Raw genomic sequence first — 19,373 nt, 5'->3', positions numbered from 1 at the left:
TTAAGTGTTTCACTCCCACTGTCAAAATGACCTAATTTAAAAAACAAACCAAACAAAATCCTCCCTCCCTAAAAAGCAGTTTTCTAAAGTACCAAAAATTTCAATATTGAGATTGGGCCTTTGAAAAGAGTCTATCTTATGCTCCCGAAGTCTATCAGATTCTTCTTCTGGCTCACATGAGTTTGAAAATTCCTCACACCAAAGGTTGTTTAAAATGTTAAAACAGTATTTATAAAGCATTTGTGCTTCCCCTTTGTGGCTATACACATGTACACTGCAGCTGTTGCCCTGAGCAACTACTTTCATTCTTTATTCTAAATATAACATTCTGAAAACAAAGCAGACTTTTGAAAATAAGATTGGAAATATCATTAAAAAGAGATATTTTTCATATTAAAAAAAAAGTAAGTTCTTAAAATTCTTAAATATTAAATAAAACATAGTGATTCTTTAAATAAAAAAATAAGGCCAAGTGATCTTCATACTATTTAACCGCTGCATTTAGAAAAAAGCAAAAACCAATTAACTTTAGTGGTTTTAAGGACATTAAGAATTTATTGGCACTAATTCTGCATTTTCTGGAAGAACAGTGGGTTCAGCTTTATGGCCCTGTTCCTTGTTTCATTGGCCAGTGGGGGGAAATAAGTCTATCCCCATGAATAAGAGCAGGCCTTGTAGGTCTCAGCAGATCTCCCTTGTGCCTGTTATGGAAAACCAGTGGCTAACTCGAAATGGAGTCATCAGCTGAAACGCTGATCTCCAAGAAGTGGAGTATTACCTAAAAAAACACTGCCTGAAGGAGGAGGGCGTACTGTGCTCCCAGAGTGCCGAGAGGAGCCCTGACCAGTGTCATCACATTACTCACTTGCAGTATAACAGGAACTGGTATATCTGATAAGTTCAAAAGACATGCAGGTGGCAACTCTGACAATGTCCATCAAAACAACTACGCATGCAGAAAGCTTATATTGATCTCTTGTAAGGAAAACTAAAAGCAGTTTATCTATTAAAAAGATTTAGCAGGACTGGGTATCTAGGCAACACCTTATATAGAGCTGTGTTTTAAACTAATTGTCAACTACTCACGGCAAAATAAATTAAGTATTGTATTTCATTTAACAAATACCGATTCAGAGGGCAACATCCTGGTGGTTTTTGACTGTGTTGACAAAGAGTGCTGCTTTGCAATTCTACAAAGTCTTGTTTCAATCAGAACAATATCAAGCATCAGTGACGTTCAAGAAAACTCTCGAGTCTTCTGCTTTATTCCAGATGGAAATACAGCTTTGCTCTGTCAGTTAAGGTACATTTGATATATAATAAAACACATTTCAAGACGACGACAGCAAAATTCCATGTTGGAAGCTGTTACAGGATTACTTTTAAAAGCAAAAAACAATGTTAGAGGCAATCTACTCTCCAGGAAGTGCAATGGATGATAAAACAATAGTGAGTATGAAAGCTGGCAAAGCAGAATCTCTCAGCAGAGGCGATGGCAATAACAAAAGTTTAATTAGTTGAGAGGAAAGAAGAAAATTCCTAAAAGACTAGTCAAGAGGCAGCATAAATTGAACATCCACTAGCTTTCCTGAAAGTCAAAGAGTGCTAGCTACATAGTATGATGCTATTGACTGGAACAAAGAATCCAAAGAAAGTAAGGGGTGGGGGAAATCACACCACCTTCATCTTTACATGTAAACATTACCTCGACTTGGGATTTAGGTTTCATTTAAATTCAATATCAATAAACAGTTGAGAAGTTGGGGACACAATACAAAAGCAGATCAAGGGATTTGGGTAAGCTAGGAGCTCCAGTAAACCAACTGCATGCACTGTTAGCTAAAACAGCAAGTTTTCATTTTCATGTGAAGCACCAATACCATGACTAACACACCGAAGAACAGAAAACAGGGCAGACAGCCCTTTATTTGGGAATATCACATATGTTCATATAGGCAAGCAGCTGTGGTAGGAAATAATGGTTGTGCTACACTTGCTCTTCTTAATGTGGCTGGTGGAAAAGTTAAGCCAACAATTATAAAAAATTCTCATGATTTCTCTCCCAGTTCAACCACTGGTATTTACTTCCATGGAAAGTGTGAGACAACTTTAGTTTGTCCTAGAGACAGCATGAGGTTGGAAAGCCAAAAGGCATAGGAAATACGCAATGAAAAGCTAAAGAGAAAGATACTTCTGTATCAGGTAAAGCAGATACCTGCCCCTCTATTCTCTAATGGCACATCAACAGGTAGAAGGTGCACTTATTAAGAGGACAGACTTGCTAACTTGTTGTGCAGTCAGGCAATGCAAGAGAATTGGATCAGCACATGGTAAGAGGCATAAAAATAAATTAAGAATCAAAGAATATGAATCATGCTTGTTATAGGGAAGAGTAAGGGCAGGACAGACATGACTTTGTGCTTACATCCCAAAAACAGAACAAAAGGGACTGGTCAAAAAGAAGAGTACCACCATACAGCAGGTGATGTATAAATGGCGTACGTGATAGTCCAGAAGCACTGGCAAAGGACATTTGGAAGAATCTTTGCTAGAATATTCAGGACTAGCTGGCAATTAACTTTCTGGCAAGATTTAGCAAGTAGTCCTACTGTGATGGAGAGAGGCAAACTAAATGATCCACTAGAAGCCTCCTCAAAGATAAGTCTGTGCCACTAAACTGTTTCTTGTGAGGCAGGAATATCAGCAATTTAGAACATGAGTGCAAGCAGCCATAGAGCTTGGCTTTAAGGAGAAAAAGTAAGTAACATCAGTGAAAGCAGGATGCTTCAAATTCCCCAAAGGTCCAGATAATATAAGCCCACCTTCAGGGGCTTATATTACCTATTACCAAGAGTACCTCTGCTTGACCTCAAAATTTGGCACCAGAAGATATCAACATGGTAATCAACCTTTTTGTTGGAGAGAAAACCAAGTTCAGGCTTAGTGCAATGATCATGACTCCAAAGCAACTGAGCATGTATCTTTAACTGGGCAAATAAAAATGGAGATTTACTGTTGGCATCTCTGTAACTTTTGCAACTTTTTTGTGTGAAAGTGTTACTCTCCTGCATTGTATTGAATGATAACTGTGGACCAGCACATACAACCCTAAATTCTGTTTTAGAGTTGAAGTTGAATGGAAGAGTCTGCAAGGCAAAGTGCAGTATACCAGGGCTGCACATTATTCTAATGCTTGTTTGCACTACACTAGGGCCAATGCATTTGCTTTGCCTTGACAGGTGAAGACATGGGCTGCATCAATATTAAGCTGCTAAATACCAAAGGATGCTGAAATATTTAAAGAAGTTTCTTCCTTCTACTCATACCCAATTTTGTAAAAGTACAAATGTTAAAAAAAAAAAAAAATTCCTCCTAAAATACCTACGATATGACAGGAAAGGGCCACAGTGTGCACTGTGAATCAGCAGATGGTATTCTTACCAACTGCTAACAGAAGTCTGAGAAGCGAACTCAGTTTTGGACCACATAGAGCACACCTGGACACTCAGAACAACCTTCTGCCACAGTCTACTGTGAGAGCTTTTAGTCTGTAACAGCGTATTAACAGGTAATAGCATTTTGTGTCAAGTATCAAAAGGTAAACAAACTTTGTTTATACCCGTCAGTCAGCTGGGTACACTTCTGAATGCACACAAGAATTTTGTGCTTAGCCTGTCACAATACCTGGTGAGCACTGCTCTGGGTCCTCGAGCTCTTGCATGCATTTTATCCAACACCATGTGCTTTAGTTTCTGGTAATACACAGGGCCAAAATAGATATATGCTTCCAAAGGTTCCCTGAAGGAATAAAAACAAACAAAGAAAACAAAACCAATATTCACAGTTAGCACATACTTACCTTAAGAGAGACAAGAGGGTCATGTACAGGAGGAATTTGAAACAATTTGGGAATCATGAGTCCTACAAAAACGTGTTTAGGCTTTCAGGGCAATCAATCTGAAAACCCCACAGGGAACATCTCTGAACACAAGAGCAGCACACTTCCAGCACCACATACTGCTATATCCACGCTAGCAAGGAACAAGCTCCTGAACTCTGGCCATACGCTGCGCAGACATGGTGGTATAGCTGCAGATACCTGTTTCAGCTATATCATATTAAGTCCCTCCTCAGTCTGTGCAGGAGTGTTTCAACAATGTCATCAGTAAGCAATAAAGACTGAATGTGTCAGACCCTGAAGAGTGACTTAAGTTATTTCTATTTACATTCCTTTGCTTTACATCATCCACACAAAAAACAAAGGTAAACATATATGTAAACAAATATATGCAGCATAAATGCTCAAAATACCATTTTTATAGGAGTACTTTATGAATTTGCATTTCCAAGGATAACTTAGCACTGGCACACTATGAGCTTGACAGTCTTCCCATCTGCTAATTCTCCCTGCACACCACTTTGAAGCACAACCCAAGAGCCAGATGGGTGAAAGCCCTCTCTGAGCGGCTGTGCATCAGCACAGCTGCCCCTGCAACACTGCTCAGCAGCTGTGTCCATAGGACAAAAATCACTGCCCTGGCTGGCACTGGGGGCTCAGGCGAGCTGGGTAAAAGGGCTCTTGAGAACTGTGTTTAGGCACTGGCATCAACTTAGGAACATCTGTAAGCAGTACAGAGGGTGTTACTCCATTCTACAAGCTGGAGTAATGGCTAAAGAGTCTGTGTTTAAAACACCCCCAACTGTAAGAACAGCATATGCGCTTAAAGATCAGAAAGCAACAGTTGAAAGCACTCAGTTATTTCCCAGCCACCACCTTCAGCACTAAGAATGACCGGATTTAACACAAACTCAGCACTTCCACTGATTTATTTTTTAAAAATGTATGTGCAACGTAAAAACAAGTGGGAGACAACAGTATTGCACCTCCCATTCAGAGTCATTACTAACATGATGCAATGTTATTCCAAAAGCTGCCTATTGAAGAAAACAATAAAACTTAACTAGACATTTGGAATTTGCAAACTTCCACATTGTTATGAAATCTGCCTTCAAATTTCCTAACAAATAGATTAAGCATGTGAAATTTGCCTGGAAGAATATCAGTACCCTAAAGCAAAGTCTCTAAATAGGGTACTACAAAGTTGAAGTTTGAGGACGGGGGATTTTTAGAGCTAGATGATTTTATTCTCCCTAGCAAACAAGATTAGTCAGATTTGTTAAAAGTCACCATGATGTATCAACAGAAAATGTTTCAAACACCAGGATACTTGATAACGATTTACGGAATATGGAGTAGGTAAAGAAAACAAAATCATCTCTCTGAAACAAAAAGAGAAACAACATATGGAATAAGTTGGTAGGAAAAGCAATTAAAATAAAAAGTATTAAAAAAAAACCCCAAAAACTTACAAAAGAGACCTAAACTTGTTCCTTGAGAAGAAGGGAACTGGGAGGATCATAAAAATAGCAGGAAGGTAGGATTAAGATACATTTTGGAAGGGCAGGCATGTGAAGCCATATGGCCTTTTCCTGTTCCTAAACTATCTTATGTTCTTTGAACTCTGTGTCTCAGAAGCCAGTCCGATCAACACAGCAGGAAGTTTGCAGATTAGAGTATTATGCCAGACTGAATCATTGTGTAATTGAAAGAAGAAAAAAAAAAAGAAAAAAAGAGTGCACACGAAATATTCCCAAGGAACAGACACCTGCCTCCAAATCCATATTTTACAGTACTATAAAAGTCAACATGAAAATGCTTATCAGATTCCAAGCATATATAAGATTTGCTGCCAACAGAAACTTGAAATTTCTTACAATCTCTGAGAAAGAAAACCTTGATTTTACCTTTTTTTGTCATGCAGTAGAAGTTGGGAAATTTTCATATGTACTACAAGGGCCATTCACATTACAGCCTTGCAAATACTAGTAATTCTTAAAAAGTGGAACCACAAAATACTTCTAAGAAGGAGGGGGAAAAAAAAAAAAGTTGCACCATTCTTCAAGCCCCTTGCCTCCATCTCACAGAGGAGTTTGCAAATAACAGAAAATTCCTGAGCTCTGGACATGAGAAGATTTTTCGGATGTGTCTCAACAGGATTTCCCCACTCCCCTGAAACATCTAAATCTATACAGCAGATTCTTACCCAGTGATACCAGATGTTACGTAGTCCTTCCCTAGGTAGTTATAACCATGGCGAATAAGATCTTCGCACACATCCTTAACTTTACTGCCTCCAAAAGCTGTTCCATAGTGAAACCTGCCATCGAGGACCCCAGCCTTTCCAGCCAGGAGTTCAATTAACTTTCCTACCTGTGCAAAGAGAAGCAGAGTTAACAGCCTGCTCACTAGTATGGGCGCGTTGCTGGATTGGTCACAGCATAAGTTAGCCAGGCGAAGGGTCCGAAATGGCAGCTTGGGTTATTGCATGCAATGGGAGGAGTGAAAGAAGCCCAAGAAGAGGGAGTACTCCTGTGTGAAAGGGGAAAATCAGACTCATGGCAAGATCTGGGAACACCTTTAAGGTCCAGTCAGGCAGCTCCATTTTTTCCAGTTGTCTGGAAAATGAGCAGGATCCAGTGTGGCCTTCTGCTCTAAGAAACAGCCTCAGAGATTGACACGCTACAGTGCAGCAGGGGGAACAGAAGGGAAGACGCTAACAAAGAAAAAAACATCAGAGGCTGTACGAAGTAATCAGTGGAGGTCCCATATAAAGGCCAGGCTGTGAGGTATTTAGTGTGACCCTGCAGCACAGGTGCAAGACTTGCATCACTTCCAGGGAGGCGTGTGTAATGTAGGAAGTTATATAGGTCTAGAACTATTACTGAAACTCCACTCCAACCTTCACCTCACAGTCTGCCGCAGCCAGCTTAGTGGGCATAGGCAATAGGGAAGGAAGAGGGAGAGTGAGAAATTTTCAAAGAGAGAGGGTGCAAGTGAGGTATTCAGCTGCTTTCCTATTAGCTTGATACAGAACAAAATGAAAATGATGCACCAACAGCCCGCATCCCTACTCCTTTTACAGGAGGATGTTTCAAAACATGCAAAACAGAGGGCTGAATACTTAAAGGAGAGCAAGCGTGTGGCATGATGACTGGAGAATATTCTCAGTGAAACCATGTTTCAAACTTTTTTTGTTTCTTCTGGCTAATTTACTTCACTTTCCCTATTGGGGGACACTGTGTCTTTAATCGTAACACAACCACTAACCGTCATACGCGATGGGAAGCCATGAGGGTTCATTATGATATCTGGACAGATTCCTGTATCGCAAAATGGCATGTCTTCCTGAGGAACAATCAGTCCACACACCCCTGCAGAAGAGAAAACATTTCAATTCAGAAACAGCAAACCACCAGCAGGGCTGACGCTCATCACCAGATTTTCTTTAGTGTTTTCCTCCTCCTCTCTTTCTCATGGATCACTTTTTACCCAGATTCATTACCATGACCAGTGCTCACAACCTGCAGCCTAGAAGAGAGCCCTTGTGACAGGACTGGCAAAATTAGCATACCCTTACATAATGCTCCCAGTGATTTGTGAGTTAGCAAATTAGGGAAGAAAGCTTTAGATACAGTTTTCAGAGGCAACCAAAAACTTCTGACCAGTCAGACCAGAACATCTCAAGGGAGACCTAGTTTTTAAAGCTGATGCTATAATTTCCTGCAAAAAAATGAAGAAATCAGGCCTCTTACAGTATCTCTTTGGACATGCAAAATTATTATCGATTCAAAATTTGTTTATCATATGTATCTTTGCTAAATACTGTGAATGAAAACAAATCAAGTCAGGACTTCGACAGGGACTGAGAGGAGGTAAGTAGGGCAAAATAAAAAAAAAGAACCGAAACCAAAGATTTTTTCAGGTAGCATTCATTTGCTGAGCAAAGAATGCTTTCAGTGAATTACAAAGTATAATCCACTCCCCAGACTCCTTGTATTTTGTCAGTCCATGAACACAAATGGTACCTTTAAAAGTTCTGGAAGCTTTTTTCAGTCTCCATCAGTACTGGATGTAAAACAAACTAAACCGCCAAACTCTAAAACTATTTAGGAAAGATTAAACTGAAACATGATAACTCATTTAAAATAGTCTATCATACATCCCAAAATTTTCCTTCCAACCCTTACAACTGTTTCTACAGTGAATTCTGCAGATCAAAATACTGCAGCTATAAATGACCACGAGATCTAACATTAAAATTCAGGTGCTAAAATGCAGCTGCTTAAGCCCATACTCCTTTGAACCAAAGCTACTGTTTCAGTTGGACAATTTCTTCCAGAAGCCGTTAGAGCTGAAAAAGTCTGCAAGCTATTTGCAATCAGCCTGCTGCAACTGCCAGAGCACGCTTTGGGAACAGTCCTGGAGCGGAGGGGGCTCCTGGAAGACTGAGGGTGCTGGTTACATCCCTAAAAAGGCATCCCCCGACCAGCCAGTTCACAGGGGGATATTGGCGTCTGCTCAGGAGGGAGCTCCTCTTCCACTGTCCAAGCAAGACAGGGATAGGTGTATGGGACAGTAGCTAATAGAATGAGGATGGTAAGTATGGGGGAAGGGAGCAGAAAAAAAAAAAAAAAAAAAAGGATTGGAGTGATTGGAGTGTCTGGGGCCAGGGGCGGGGGGGGGTTGTCATATATAGTTTTTAAACCTATTGAAACTAATTTTCATTGTTTTATTATGATAAATCAATAATATCCTCCTACCCCTCCCCACCAAGCAGCAATAATTTGCTGAAAATTAAAAAAACCCAACCCGCTATCTCTTGTGCACACAGCTTTTTTTTATCCTAAAATTGCATACATAAATACTTCATTATATATGTATTATGACACACACATTTTGCCTTATTCGCATTTACTTCTAAGAAAGTATTAGGTTGCATCTGGACTTCATGGCACCTGTAAGCCAAAAATTAAATCTTAGCTAACTTAAAATTACTTTAGGCTCTGAAAACCTTTTATATGCCAAGCTGGTTCCCATAGCAGACAGCCACTGTGTTGTTTGTTTTGTGTGAAAGTGAATGATAAAAGATCCATGAAATCGACACAGAAAGGCAGAACAGCAGAAAGAACTGAGGGCTCTCCATCATAGCGGCTTCTACCCTCCGCTGACTTGTATAACAATGGGACCTACACACCCAACTGCAGATCTAACACAGCTGTGCATTTCATTAGATGAAGAGCACTAGTGACACAAGTAAATAATTAACTTATTCTGGTCCGCTGACTGTGGTTATGAGACCAGTCATAGCTGACAGATTTTAATACAAGTTAACACAAAGACAGCATAATGAGCTTAGAAGTTAAAAACAAAATATTTAGACAGAATCCAGCAATGTGAAGCTAACTAGGCCATTTATAAAGTTTCTATTTTGCAGAAGGGAAAAAGAAAAAAAAAAGAAAAAAGAAAGCTATAAAACCTCAATTCTAAGCTTCTGTATTTTAAGAAGTCACTGAGTTTATAACAGATCTATAGCATGCCCATGTGTATTTAGAGAACAGGACAGAGAAGCTTATTCCTCCCCTATGTTTTATGGAAGTTCACTCCTTCTCATAAAAAACTGTTTAAAAAGCTCAAAGAAATCTTTCCTATATACAATGCTACTTCTAAAAGCAAGTAACTGCAATTCATTTAAAAATGTAAATTATTTCATTTTGCAGTCACTTGCCTTCAGAAGCTCTTCAGAGACTAATCCTTGCAGGTCTGCACTGTAAGCTCCTGAATTTGCTACTCTTTTTCAGCCTTGAATGCTGAGCCAGGGTTTGCAGCAGGGCAGTAAAAGGCAAGCCTAGCAGTTCTGCATTCCCGAGCAGCTGCGAAAAAGTGATCAAGTGAATTAATCCATATAAGTGCAGTTATCACTTGCAACTGGTTAATAAACAGTAAAGGAAAAGAAGAGGCTGGATTTAAGACAGCCTCAAGTTCCAAACGTTGCCCTGTCCAAGTATAAACTGCATTTCACAACTGAGCTGCTCAACTACTCCCCATCCAATATTCATAAATAGGACAGAGTCAAACTAGTAGGTAACTTTGCTCTGTGGCTTTTACTACAGGTTATTAAGATTTCCTAATCGTTGCTGAGTTAGACATAACATGAAAATTGTTTGCCAACGTTCACACAGGACATACAAAATAATTTGGTTTCATTCATTTCTCTTCCCCTCACAATTTTTATATGCTGCATCTGAAATTTAGCAGTACAATTTCAGACTAAATGCTACACTGTGATGGGGCTGAATCTGCTCTCATCTATACACTCTGAAGTTCTCATCTAGGACCAGAATCAAACATTAACCACCAGAAAAGGCTGCAATTATTTTTCCAGACAAAAAAAAAAAAAAAATTATTATTTTTTTTTAATGTATGGACTAACAAGCGGTTTGTATGTTTGAGCAAAAAAGGATCCGGTAGCATGCTACACCTAATTTCTTTTCAATTGAAAACCAAATTGAATTCTAGAAAAAAACTTTGTATATCAATTTCATATCAGCTTAGATGAAAATTAGTCAAAATGCTAGCAAATTCTTCTAAGATATCTCTCTCTCAAAAAAAAAAGTAGATTACTAAGCACAGCAGTTTGCTGCAAGGATAACAGTTTAAATCTGAATAAACTTAAATCAGACATCTACAGTGGCTTAACATGCAAGTATAAAACAGCCATAGGCAGTGTTTTTCAATGCTATTGTATGCCAGCCAATAAATGACAGCCCTCTGACTATGCATGATAGCCCCCATCCTCACACACACTATCTGCATCAATCCCAACAGCATCTCAACACCCATGTACCTCCACAAGGCCCTGACAGAGCATAAAGATCCCCTCACCCCCATACTTTTGTCCTTTAAGAGCTGCTTTTTCTAATCAGGAGAAATTCAGGTTTCCAGATTTGATACCTTTTATGTGGTTGCTTTTACAGTTTGCTGACAAACATGAACATACACAGACTTGGTAAAACAGCAGTTCAGCAGAGAGGGGGAAGGGGGGCGGCAGGGAGGGGGCAGGGACGAAACACAACAGTATGGGAAAGTTTTTCACCGGCTACGATAAGATGCCTTCTATACACACACACGCCAAATGAAAAAAAATCATCAAATAAGTCAAAACAACCTAATATAGAAAACTAATTACTACCAGCAGGAGGGACATTAGAGAGCAAAGGAGACTAAGTGAATAGAAGCAGCAGTAATACCAGTTTCTATCAGCAAGATAAAAAGAAGCGCATTACTAAATGTGCTTGTTTACTTATTCTAATGATATGGTGGTAAAAGAGCTAGAACTAACTTGAAAGGCGTCTGGTTTAGATTTACCAGATTTGCCAGAATTTGCAAATACTCCTGAGACATAAGACTACGTCACATAATTAAGAGGAGTTGTAGCTGTAACGCAGCGCTGTATATTGTGGACAAGTGACAAAGAGACGTGCAAAAATTAGTAAGGTTAAACAAAAATGTACATCTGCTTCAAAACTCTCTAATTACATACTGTGTTGGCTAACTAAGCATAAAACAAGTCCAGAAGAAAAAAAGTGCTGCATCACATAAGCTTTGTTCAATATTGAATCATTCACTGATCTATCATATCACTTGCTACATCCCATTTGACATAAGAGGTAAAGAACAGAATTAAAATTAACAGATAAATAATGCATAAGTAAACTTGATTAGTTTTCTTATTAAAAACATCACTCTAAATGAGAGGAGGTGCTAGAAGACAATACAGTTTGTACACTGCTTTCCCATGAGCTGCTGAATGGTCTGATGTGATAAATTTGCATAGTCTGAAGCACACAAAGAGCTGATTAATTGAAACCCTTACAATGCTTCTGGAAGCAGCTATTGTAAAACAATAACCATAGGAACTTTACAAAATACACATGGCTGAATGAGTCAAGAGCTTAATAAAATGTGTGTTCAGGATACACTATTTGGAAACAGAATTAGAGATTTTTATTCTGTGCCATAAAATGCTAAATCACCCTAATTTCAGAGGTTCAGTTGAGGATTTACTGAAAAGGTCAGAAGGTTACCTGTTTGCTGCTTGAGATAAAAAATGCTGTAATTTTCTTCTTAAGTCAGCAAGCTAAGCAGTGGTTTTGTTAAAAATAAATAGAAAAAAAATGGTATGAGAAGTTTTAATGGCATTCTGACATCTCATTCTCTTATATTCAACTTCTGAAGATAAAAATAAAGTAAGAAATTCCTACCTTTCCTGATGCCTAATAACTACTATCAGCCCACATTCCTGCAGTCGATAACAGCAAATTCTTTTTAATGCCACTTCAACCATTTAATTCCTATAAACCCACTGATGTTTTATTAGAGATAAAGTACTAAGTCTGACTTGTAACATGGGGGAAAATGACACAAGTAGCCATTTAAAATTAACATCTTACTTTACATGTTCTGCTTATACGTACTGTACAAGTGCCCATTAAAAGGAGAAAGAGAAGTTGTTCTCAACTATGAAGTTAGGCAAGCAGAAGGCAGATGCTCAAACTAGTAAAAATTTTTAAAAGTAAGCAAGGTCAGACTTTGGTAGATAGGCGGTATTGTCATGAAGTTTATGTAGTTGACAATGCTGTCAATGGATTTTGTTTTGACACTAAAGAACATGGTTCATTTAGGAAAACAAAGACCATCTTTCATGAATTTAAACTCGCTTCCTTGTCTTTGGAGTTGTTTAAGTGCAGATACTTCAGAAAGGTTTAATCCTTTATCTTAGATCTTCAGCTATTAAAAAGCTTCTGTTTGCCAGTTCAAACAATCTCTTGCTTAAATACAGTTTTTCCACTCCTCAGGAATACTGTTCAGTATTGCTGCTTAGTTCTGTGATCTACAGGACCTTTGTTGGAGGTGTTAATCCTTTTTCACATGAGAGACTGAGAAATGTTCTTTCAGAGAAGTGATATATTGCTTTTTTTCACATCAAAGGAGCCCAACTTTTTTCTCATTGTGACTTGTAGCAAAGCAAGAGGAAATCTGGAAATATAATAATTTAGTTTGTATGGAACTCAGATGAGGCTTCTTTAGCTTAACAATCCTTTAGCCTTCTGTGCTTTGAAAAGTGACTTTGCTTGAAGAATGCAAGATTAAAAAAGCAAAATAATTAACCAAAAAAATTTCTTTATCCTTCTGGAAAATATATGATGCAATATAGTTAAAGCAAAGTCCTATAGCTCAGCGTAAATCCTCCCTGGAAGGTAGATGTTTATTTGTAAACAGAAGCTTAAGGGCTTTATAGACTAAAGGGACAGTCCCATTCCCAAAGATATTACTGCAATGACCAGTTTGAAGATGCATATTGAAATAGAGCAAAATATTTGCATTTCAGAACACGAGGGCCTCATTTGTTTTTTTTCTTCTCCCCATATACTTCTTTGTTGACACGTCTTGAAGGAAAGGCTAGCTTTTACAAGCAGTTTGGAAGAAGTGTACTTAAAACACGGACTTGCATGAAAAGAGGGTGTGGTGGACAGGCCAGAAGCGGTGACCCTTGCCAATACCGTGTTGACATGTGAGAGGACTCAAAGATGGTAGCAAATACAGAGGCAGTGGCATAGATCTATATTGTTACAGAGGCCTACAAAATCTACCTACATATTTACCAAAAGGCTCTTCTGTAACAAAAGGCTACAGCTGGTTTGTGACATTTAATCTGTCGTATCCCAGACACTTTCCAATTCTCTTACTCTGCCTCCTTCTGCTCCAGTGACGAAGTATAGCTTTGAAATACAAATCAATTTGGAATATAGGAAAAAGCCTATGAAAAAAACTTGAGAAATGTGTTTGTGCAATCTCTTACTTTGCACATATTTAATTACTTTAAAACTACTACTACAATTCCGCAAAATCAAATCTCATCTTCATGCACTCCTTCTAGAAAATAAAAATATTTCATAGAAAAGATTGATAATACAGAGAGAAATATGCTTTCTCTCCTTCTCACTGAATTAAGGTACTTGTTAGTTTAAGCTCATCATCAGTTTAAATGGCCCTATGATGGGCTTAAAGCTAACACTCACAAATTAAACTTGAAGTGGCAATTGCCTGCATTCAGACGAAGATAAGAGAACAAATTCAGGGCTAATTAAAAATTCTCTCAATGGAAAACACTAAACTGTTAGTATTATGATTTCTGTTTCACAATTGTCTATATTCCTCTGTTATGACTGATCCTCCCCCAATTTGATGTCAGAGAAGGATGACACTAGCTGTATTTTTAAACAAGCTAGCAAAGGAGACTTTCCCTTTCCTTTTCGTGCATTTTCTCCAGTGCTATCATGGCCTGTAATCTAACATTACCATCAGTATCTGGTTCTTTGCTGTATACTGAAGCTGCAAAACAGTGAACTGCACTGTTCTTGTCAGTATTTTTTTTCTTGGTATCCAATACATATATCCCCTCCACTAAGCACATTTCTCCTTTCTCCCATTTATTGTAACATCTTTTCCCATGATGTACTACAAGCCAGTGAACTGAGAGGTTTACTACCAGGAAGGCTATGTATCCTAGTAGAATGTAATAATTTAGAATATGATCACTCCCCTGATCACAAGAGATGACTACAGACTGATGTACTGGACAGCTAACAAGCACATGCCTGCAAACTCTGTTAACACAACTGTTGCAGCATTCCCACTCCTATCTCCAGAACCAAGCTGAAAGGGACATTTGCTATTCTGAATAATTGATGGTTTCAGCTTATTATTATTACAGCTCCAAAGCACAGATACATGGGGGATCCGTCATTATAACCTGATGCAACGCCAGGCATAATTATGGATACCCTCAAAGTTCCGTAGAGCATTTAGGATGTTGTTTTTCATTACCATGGGATTTCCACAGGTATTTTATTTTGGAAAAAAAAATGTTACTAGCTTTCTATGGCTTTTGGGATATTACAGAAAATACCACCAGATTCCAAAACAGTGCATATTAGCTGTTTCTGCATTTGACCATGAGTATCAGGGGGTGATGACTAGCAAAAGTACTCATGAGATGTCCGTCCTTCAAGACCTCTTAAATGAGCTCGCTCTAGACTGAGATGCCTTATGTGCATTTAGTGGTCTTGAAGGCCCTCTGCTCCCTAAAGCCATACTGCAGCCTGCCTGACACAATCCTGTTTCCTTCTGTCATTCTTCCACTTCCACCTTTTCTCCTCTGATGGTCCGAGATTTGTGGAGCACACTTTTCTTGATTTTTGGAGAGGTATGAAAAATCAGTTCCATTTAAATCCTGTTCAACTAACTATTTCAACAGGTGCACATCAATAGCCCAAACTAGGAGAAAAATCTTACCTGCTTAAATTTTTCATGCAAATGCCTGAGCATCTTGTTTAATATAATTTGTAGGCTTTTTTTTTTTTTAATTCTGGTTAAGAAAATTTGTCCTGCACAGTACTGATTGTATTGTTACATAGTTATTTGCAGCTAAAATGCCACATGCCACTTATAAGGAGAAAGGACTACTTATTCTATACTCAAAATACATTAAGAAATGGACTTTGCTCTACAAGTGGTCATAGGCTTAAAAGTACTGCACATCTTCATGGTGTATGAGATTAAAAAATTATTTGAAAGAGACTCTACACAAAATCTTCCTGAAGGAGAATCTTCCTGGAGCAAAGGAAGGAATAGGGCAGTTGAACCGTTCCAACTGCTCAACTCTTTCTCTTTGCCTCTGAAGCTAAAGATCTTTCCCCTCACTTACCAGAACTATCCTATGGCTGTAGTGCAAGAACTAGACTGGATTTTAAAAGAAAGTCAAGAATGTACTGTTGCTTCTTTACTTTTTTGAAGCCTTCAACAGGTACTGGTTTCCAAATTACTTGGGGACTCGGTGAGAATTGCTTTCTATTTTTAGATCAAAAGCCATCTTGAAAATACAATCAGGAAAAATATTTCAATGCTTATCAGAAGAGTTTCTATTAATGACAGCAGAAACAATGGAGGGATTTCTTTAGAATACAGAGTTTCAAGAACCAATTTTATGGGTCTATGGAAAGACACTGTGGAAATAAGGGTGATCTTGGAGAGCTGGATGTACTGAGAAAGCCTGCATTGACTGTAGTCCATAGAAAACACACAGGAACTTGAGGCAACATCTGATAACAGCTGACATTATGATCAAGTACTGCCTCTTGCACCCATTTCACCTCTATTGATTGATAGGTTTGCTCTAGGTAGATGTCCTGATCACCAAACCTGGAGGCTACAGAAATGAGGATTACTGTGGTTAGCTCTGCATGTCACAACAGGGGATGCAGTCTTTTACTTCAGTTATGCAAGGCCACCTCATTGCCACTGATGCTTATGTACTTCCATAGCCCCAGAAGGTCACAAAGGACCTCAAGTTTGACTTCAGGCTACACATGTCAGTAAAGAAGTAAACAGTGGTATGGAGCATTATAAAAATGACTTCGTACTTGTGCCTGGGGTCCACCTGTAAGCAACTGCTCTTCATACCTCTTCCAATCACACAGGCACTGAATACACTGGAGATGATTCTGTTTAAACTTCATTTAAGAGAGCTCTAGAGCTGGATACTGATGTGTGCTGGTGACATTTGTTGCAGTTTCATCTCTTTTCACTGGCTCAGATCTACATGTGGATGTTGTGTAAGTACCAGCTCCCTGCTGACTGACTCCAGGGCATATCTGCCCACAGAGTTCTCTGGTTCTTCTCCAAGGTCAAACCCAACATTATGCTACGAGTAGAGTGGGACCACATCACAAAATGTTGAAATGGACGCTTTCAGGGAGCTACTCCTAACAAAAAGCACTCTCTCTTCCACGTGTCTTCTGACAAAGAGAACACTGCTCACAAAAGGCCAGTTTGTTTGCAGGACATCCTTTAGCTAGTATTGTAATTTGATGTACTACTGCAAAGTTCACTGACTACAACTAGTTTTAAGTATTAGTGTTTCAAATCTAAACAGCGTCCTCTGTTATTTCCTCAGTTCCCTCCCTCTGCCCTCCACACAGACGTAGTGGATACTTGTGTTACAGATATAATAGGCTGGTGTGCTTTACACTCGATGCTCGGTTCCAGTTCCTCAGAAATCAAAGCAATGGAGTAAGAATTTTTTTGCTTCAGTAGTTATTAAGATGTATCACATTTGCCCAGTAACAGGAAAGGAGTGTATGTGCTGCAATGGAAAGGATTTGATAACAGCAACTTCTTTGCCTCCCCACCACATCTGACAAGAGACCGAGCAATGTTCTCAAACCAAAATAAGACGTAAAAATATAACAAGATTACAACATTCAGGTAGTAGGTTTAGCACAGCACATAGAGTAAGGCAGGAGGTCATGCTGAAAGTACTAATAATCTAGATTTTCCAAGTGTACAGAGAGATGAAAACGTGTCAAAACTTATCCCACATTGAGACCAATGGAACCAAACCATGATTTTAAGTCAGTTACAGTCAGACTGTTTTCAGTCACTTCTTTCTTAACACCCCTCCCACACCTCCCAGCCTTTTGAGATTCAGAGAGGATGGTCTGAGTCACGTTTTTTTGCCATTAAGGTCAAAGGGAGTCCACTGCTTTTTTCAACAGATATGGAAACAGGCTCCTGATTTTCATCTTACTATTAACATTAACACTAGAGAGCTACTTGCCACCACACAGCTTCCTAGTAGGTACCCATTTTCAATTCTCGATTTGAAGATCTAGAGGTGCCCCAGATCATGTCCCAGGTGTATTCTCAAAAACATTTTCCCCTTCTTTCCAGACTCTGCTGGTGTACTCCTAGTTGCATTCCTATTTGCTTCCCTTTTACACCATGGCTTTGAGCTGTCTATCTGCAGTCTTGTATTTAGAGCAATATGTCTGCAGAGATGACTTGCAGACATCCCATTCCGTCCCTGGTCTTTTCTGTCCATTCAGAATAGGCCCTTTCACTCTTTCCTCCAATCTCTCTCTTGATAACCCACTGACAAACCTGTCACCTAAAACCAAATTCACACTTGGAAAAAAACCCCAACCAAATCTCAAAACCCTGTTCTTGCTTAAAATGGGCAACTATAGTATTTTCCAGATTCATAAGTCAACAGAGAGTTGTGTTTGCCAGTTCCTCTCCTCAGTTCCAGAAACATCATTGCTAAATTAGGTGAAGTTAACCAAAAAAAGAGATATGGTCTTCTACCACTGCATTCATAAAAGATCTGAACCAATCAATGGAAACATGCATGATGATACTATGTATGTATAGTAGGCATACCCAGCCTGTGTTTATTTTTATCAAATGTGTAGCTTACCTTTCTGCCCATGACGACTGCTAAATTTATCACCAATTTCTGGACGTCTAGTTTGCCTCAACAACATTTTTATCAAGAAAGCATCCTCTGCATTTGATGAAATCATTACTTTTTCAATATAAGAATCAGTCGCACCTTTGTAGCTAGTACAAGAAGACAAAACATGAGTTTTACATCTATGAACCAAACATAAGTTACAAACAAGTATCTGTGTATTGGTAAGCTTCTGGCCAAACTATAGTCTTCACGGAACTTATATATGGGAGGCCAATGGAGCAAAGATTATATATATAAAAAGTTCCAAAGTACGGTATGTTTCTGGAAAAGAAAAGGCTTAAGAGATACAATAGGAAAAAAAGGGAGAATTAAGCTGAACTTTTAAAGAACAAGGTGTATTTTTTGTCACGTGGGCTCTTCTTCATGGAAAAAAGCTTCCTAGTATAGTGCAAATTTCTGGATCTTCAGTTAAACAAACAAAAGCCAAATAGAGAGTTATAGTTGAAGAAGGGAGTTTAAGGCATATACCATGAGTACTTAAGAACAAAATTAAGGCATAATATCCCGACTGAAACTATGCATCAGGTGCAGGTGTGGAAATGAACCAAGGGCAGAACATAGTATGAGGCACATACAGAGATGAACTCTAGAGTCCAAGATGCAGGGATTATGGAAGGAGAGGAAAAAGATAGGCATGACAGAGCAGGAAGGAAATTATTCTGGTATCAGCTTTTTCATATGTATTGCAGAATAAGGGTAGAGGAGATTTTAATACCTTATGTAGGAGCTGAGATGGTCAAACTATGACACCTAAACTGGGAGCACTGGATCCATGCCTCTATCTGGCAGAATTACTTCTTTGCTCTTGATAATTACACTGTTGCCTCACTTCTCTATTAATATCTTGCAGGAGTAAACCTAGAGCTTTCTATTGGTTATGAAACACACAGAAGTGCAGCAAAGCTAATTCTGCCTTTCTGATCTGGGTACCAATTGCTTGCCTTGCTCTCTAATTTACCAAACTGTCAAGGCTATTCCTGACAAAACAGTGAAAAACCCTTTATTCTTTCTTTCCCTCTTTCTTTATTTTTACATTTAATGCAAAATTTTCACCTCACACGTCAGAAGCCCTCTCCTGTTCTTTCAGGACAAGGACAA

At 38.8% G+C, this 19,373-nt stretch overlaps 1 protein-coding gene across 4 annotated transcripts in view; it reads right to left on the bottom strand.

Moving 5' to 3' along the window:
• The window catches only part of POLR3B (polymerase (RNA) III (DNA directed) polypeptide B), an 81,322-nt gene that overhangs the window by 9,231 nt on the left and 52,718 nt on the right, over nt 1-19,373 (bottom strand). For 2 of the 4 annotated variants that reach the window (XR_775493.1, XM_010585351.1), the window contains exons 23-26: nt 18,219-18,361; nt 7,169-7,272; nt 6,105-6,271; nt 3,685-3,798 (exon numbers count right to left, since the gene is read on the bottom strand). Coding sequence is in view for 1 of the 4 variants with exons in the window: in XM_010585351.1 (XP_010583653.1) it covers nt 3,685-3,798; nt 6,105-6,271; nt 7,169-7,272; nt 18,219-18,361 (528 nt within the window). In the remaining 3 variants the exon portion in view is untranslated. The remainder of the gene's footprint in view (nt 1-3,684; nt 3,799-6,104; nt 6,272-7,168; nt 7,273-18,218; nt 18,362-19,373) is intronic. The other 2 variants (XR_775494.1, XR_775495.1) reach the window with 2 other exon arrangements.

This window comes from Haliaeetus leucocephalus, unplaced genomic scaffold, assembly GCF_000737465.1.
Source record: "Haliaeetus leucocephalus isolate CR32 unplaced genomic scaffold, Haliaeetus_leucocephalus-4.0 Scaffold101, whole genome shotgun sequence".
NCBI classification, from domain to species: Eukaryota; Metazoa; Chordata; class Aves; order Accipitriformes; family Accipitridae; genus Haliaeetus; species Haliaeetus leucocephalus.
Note: the sequence above shows the minus strand (reverse complement) of the source record. Positions and strands in the feature narration are given on the sequence as shown.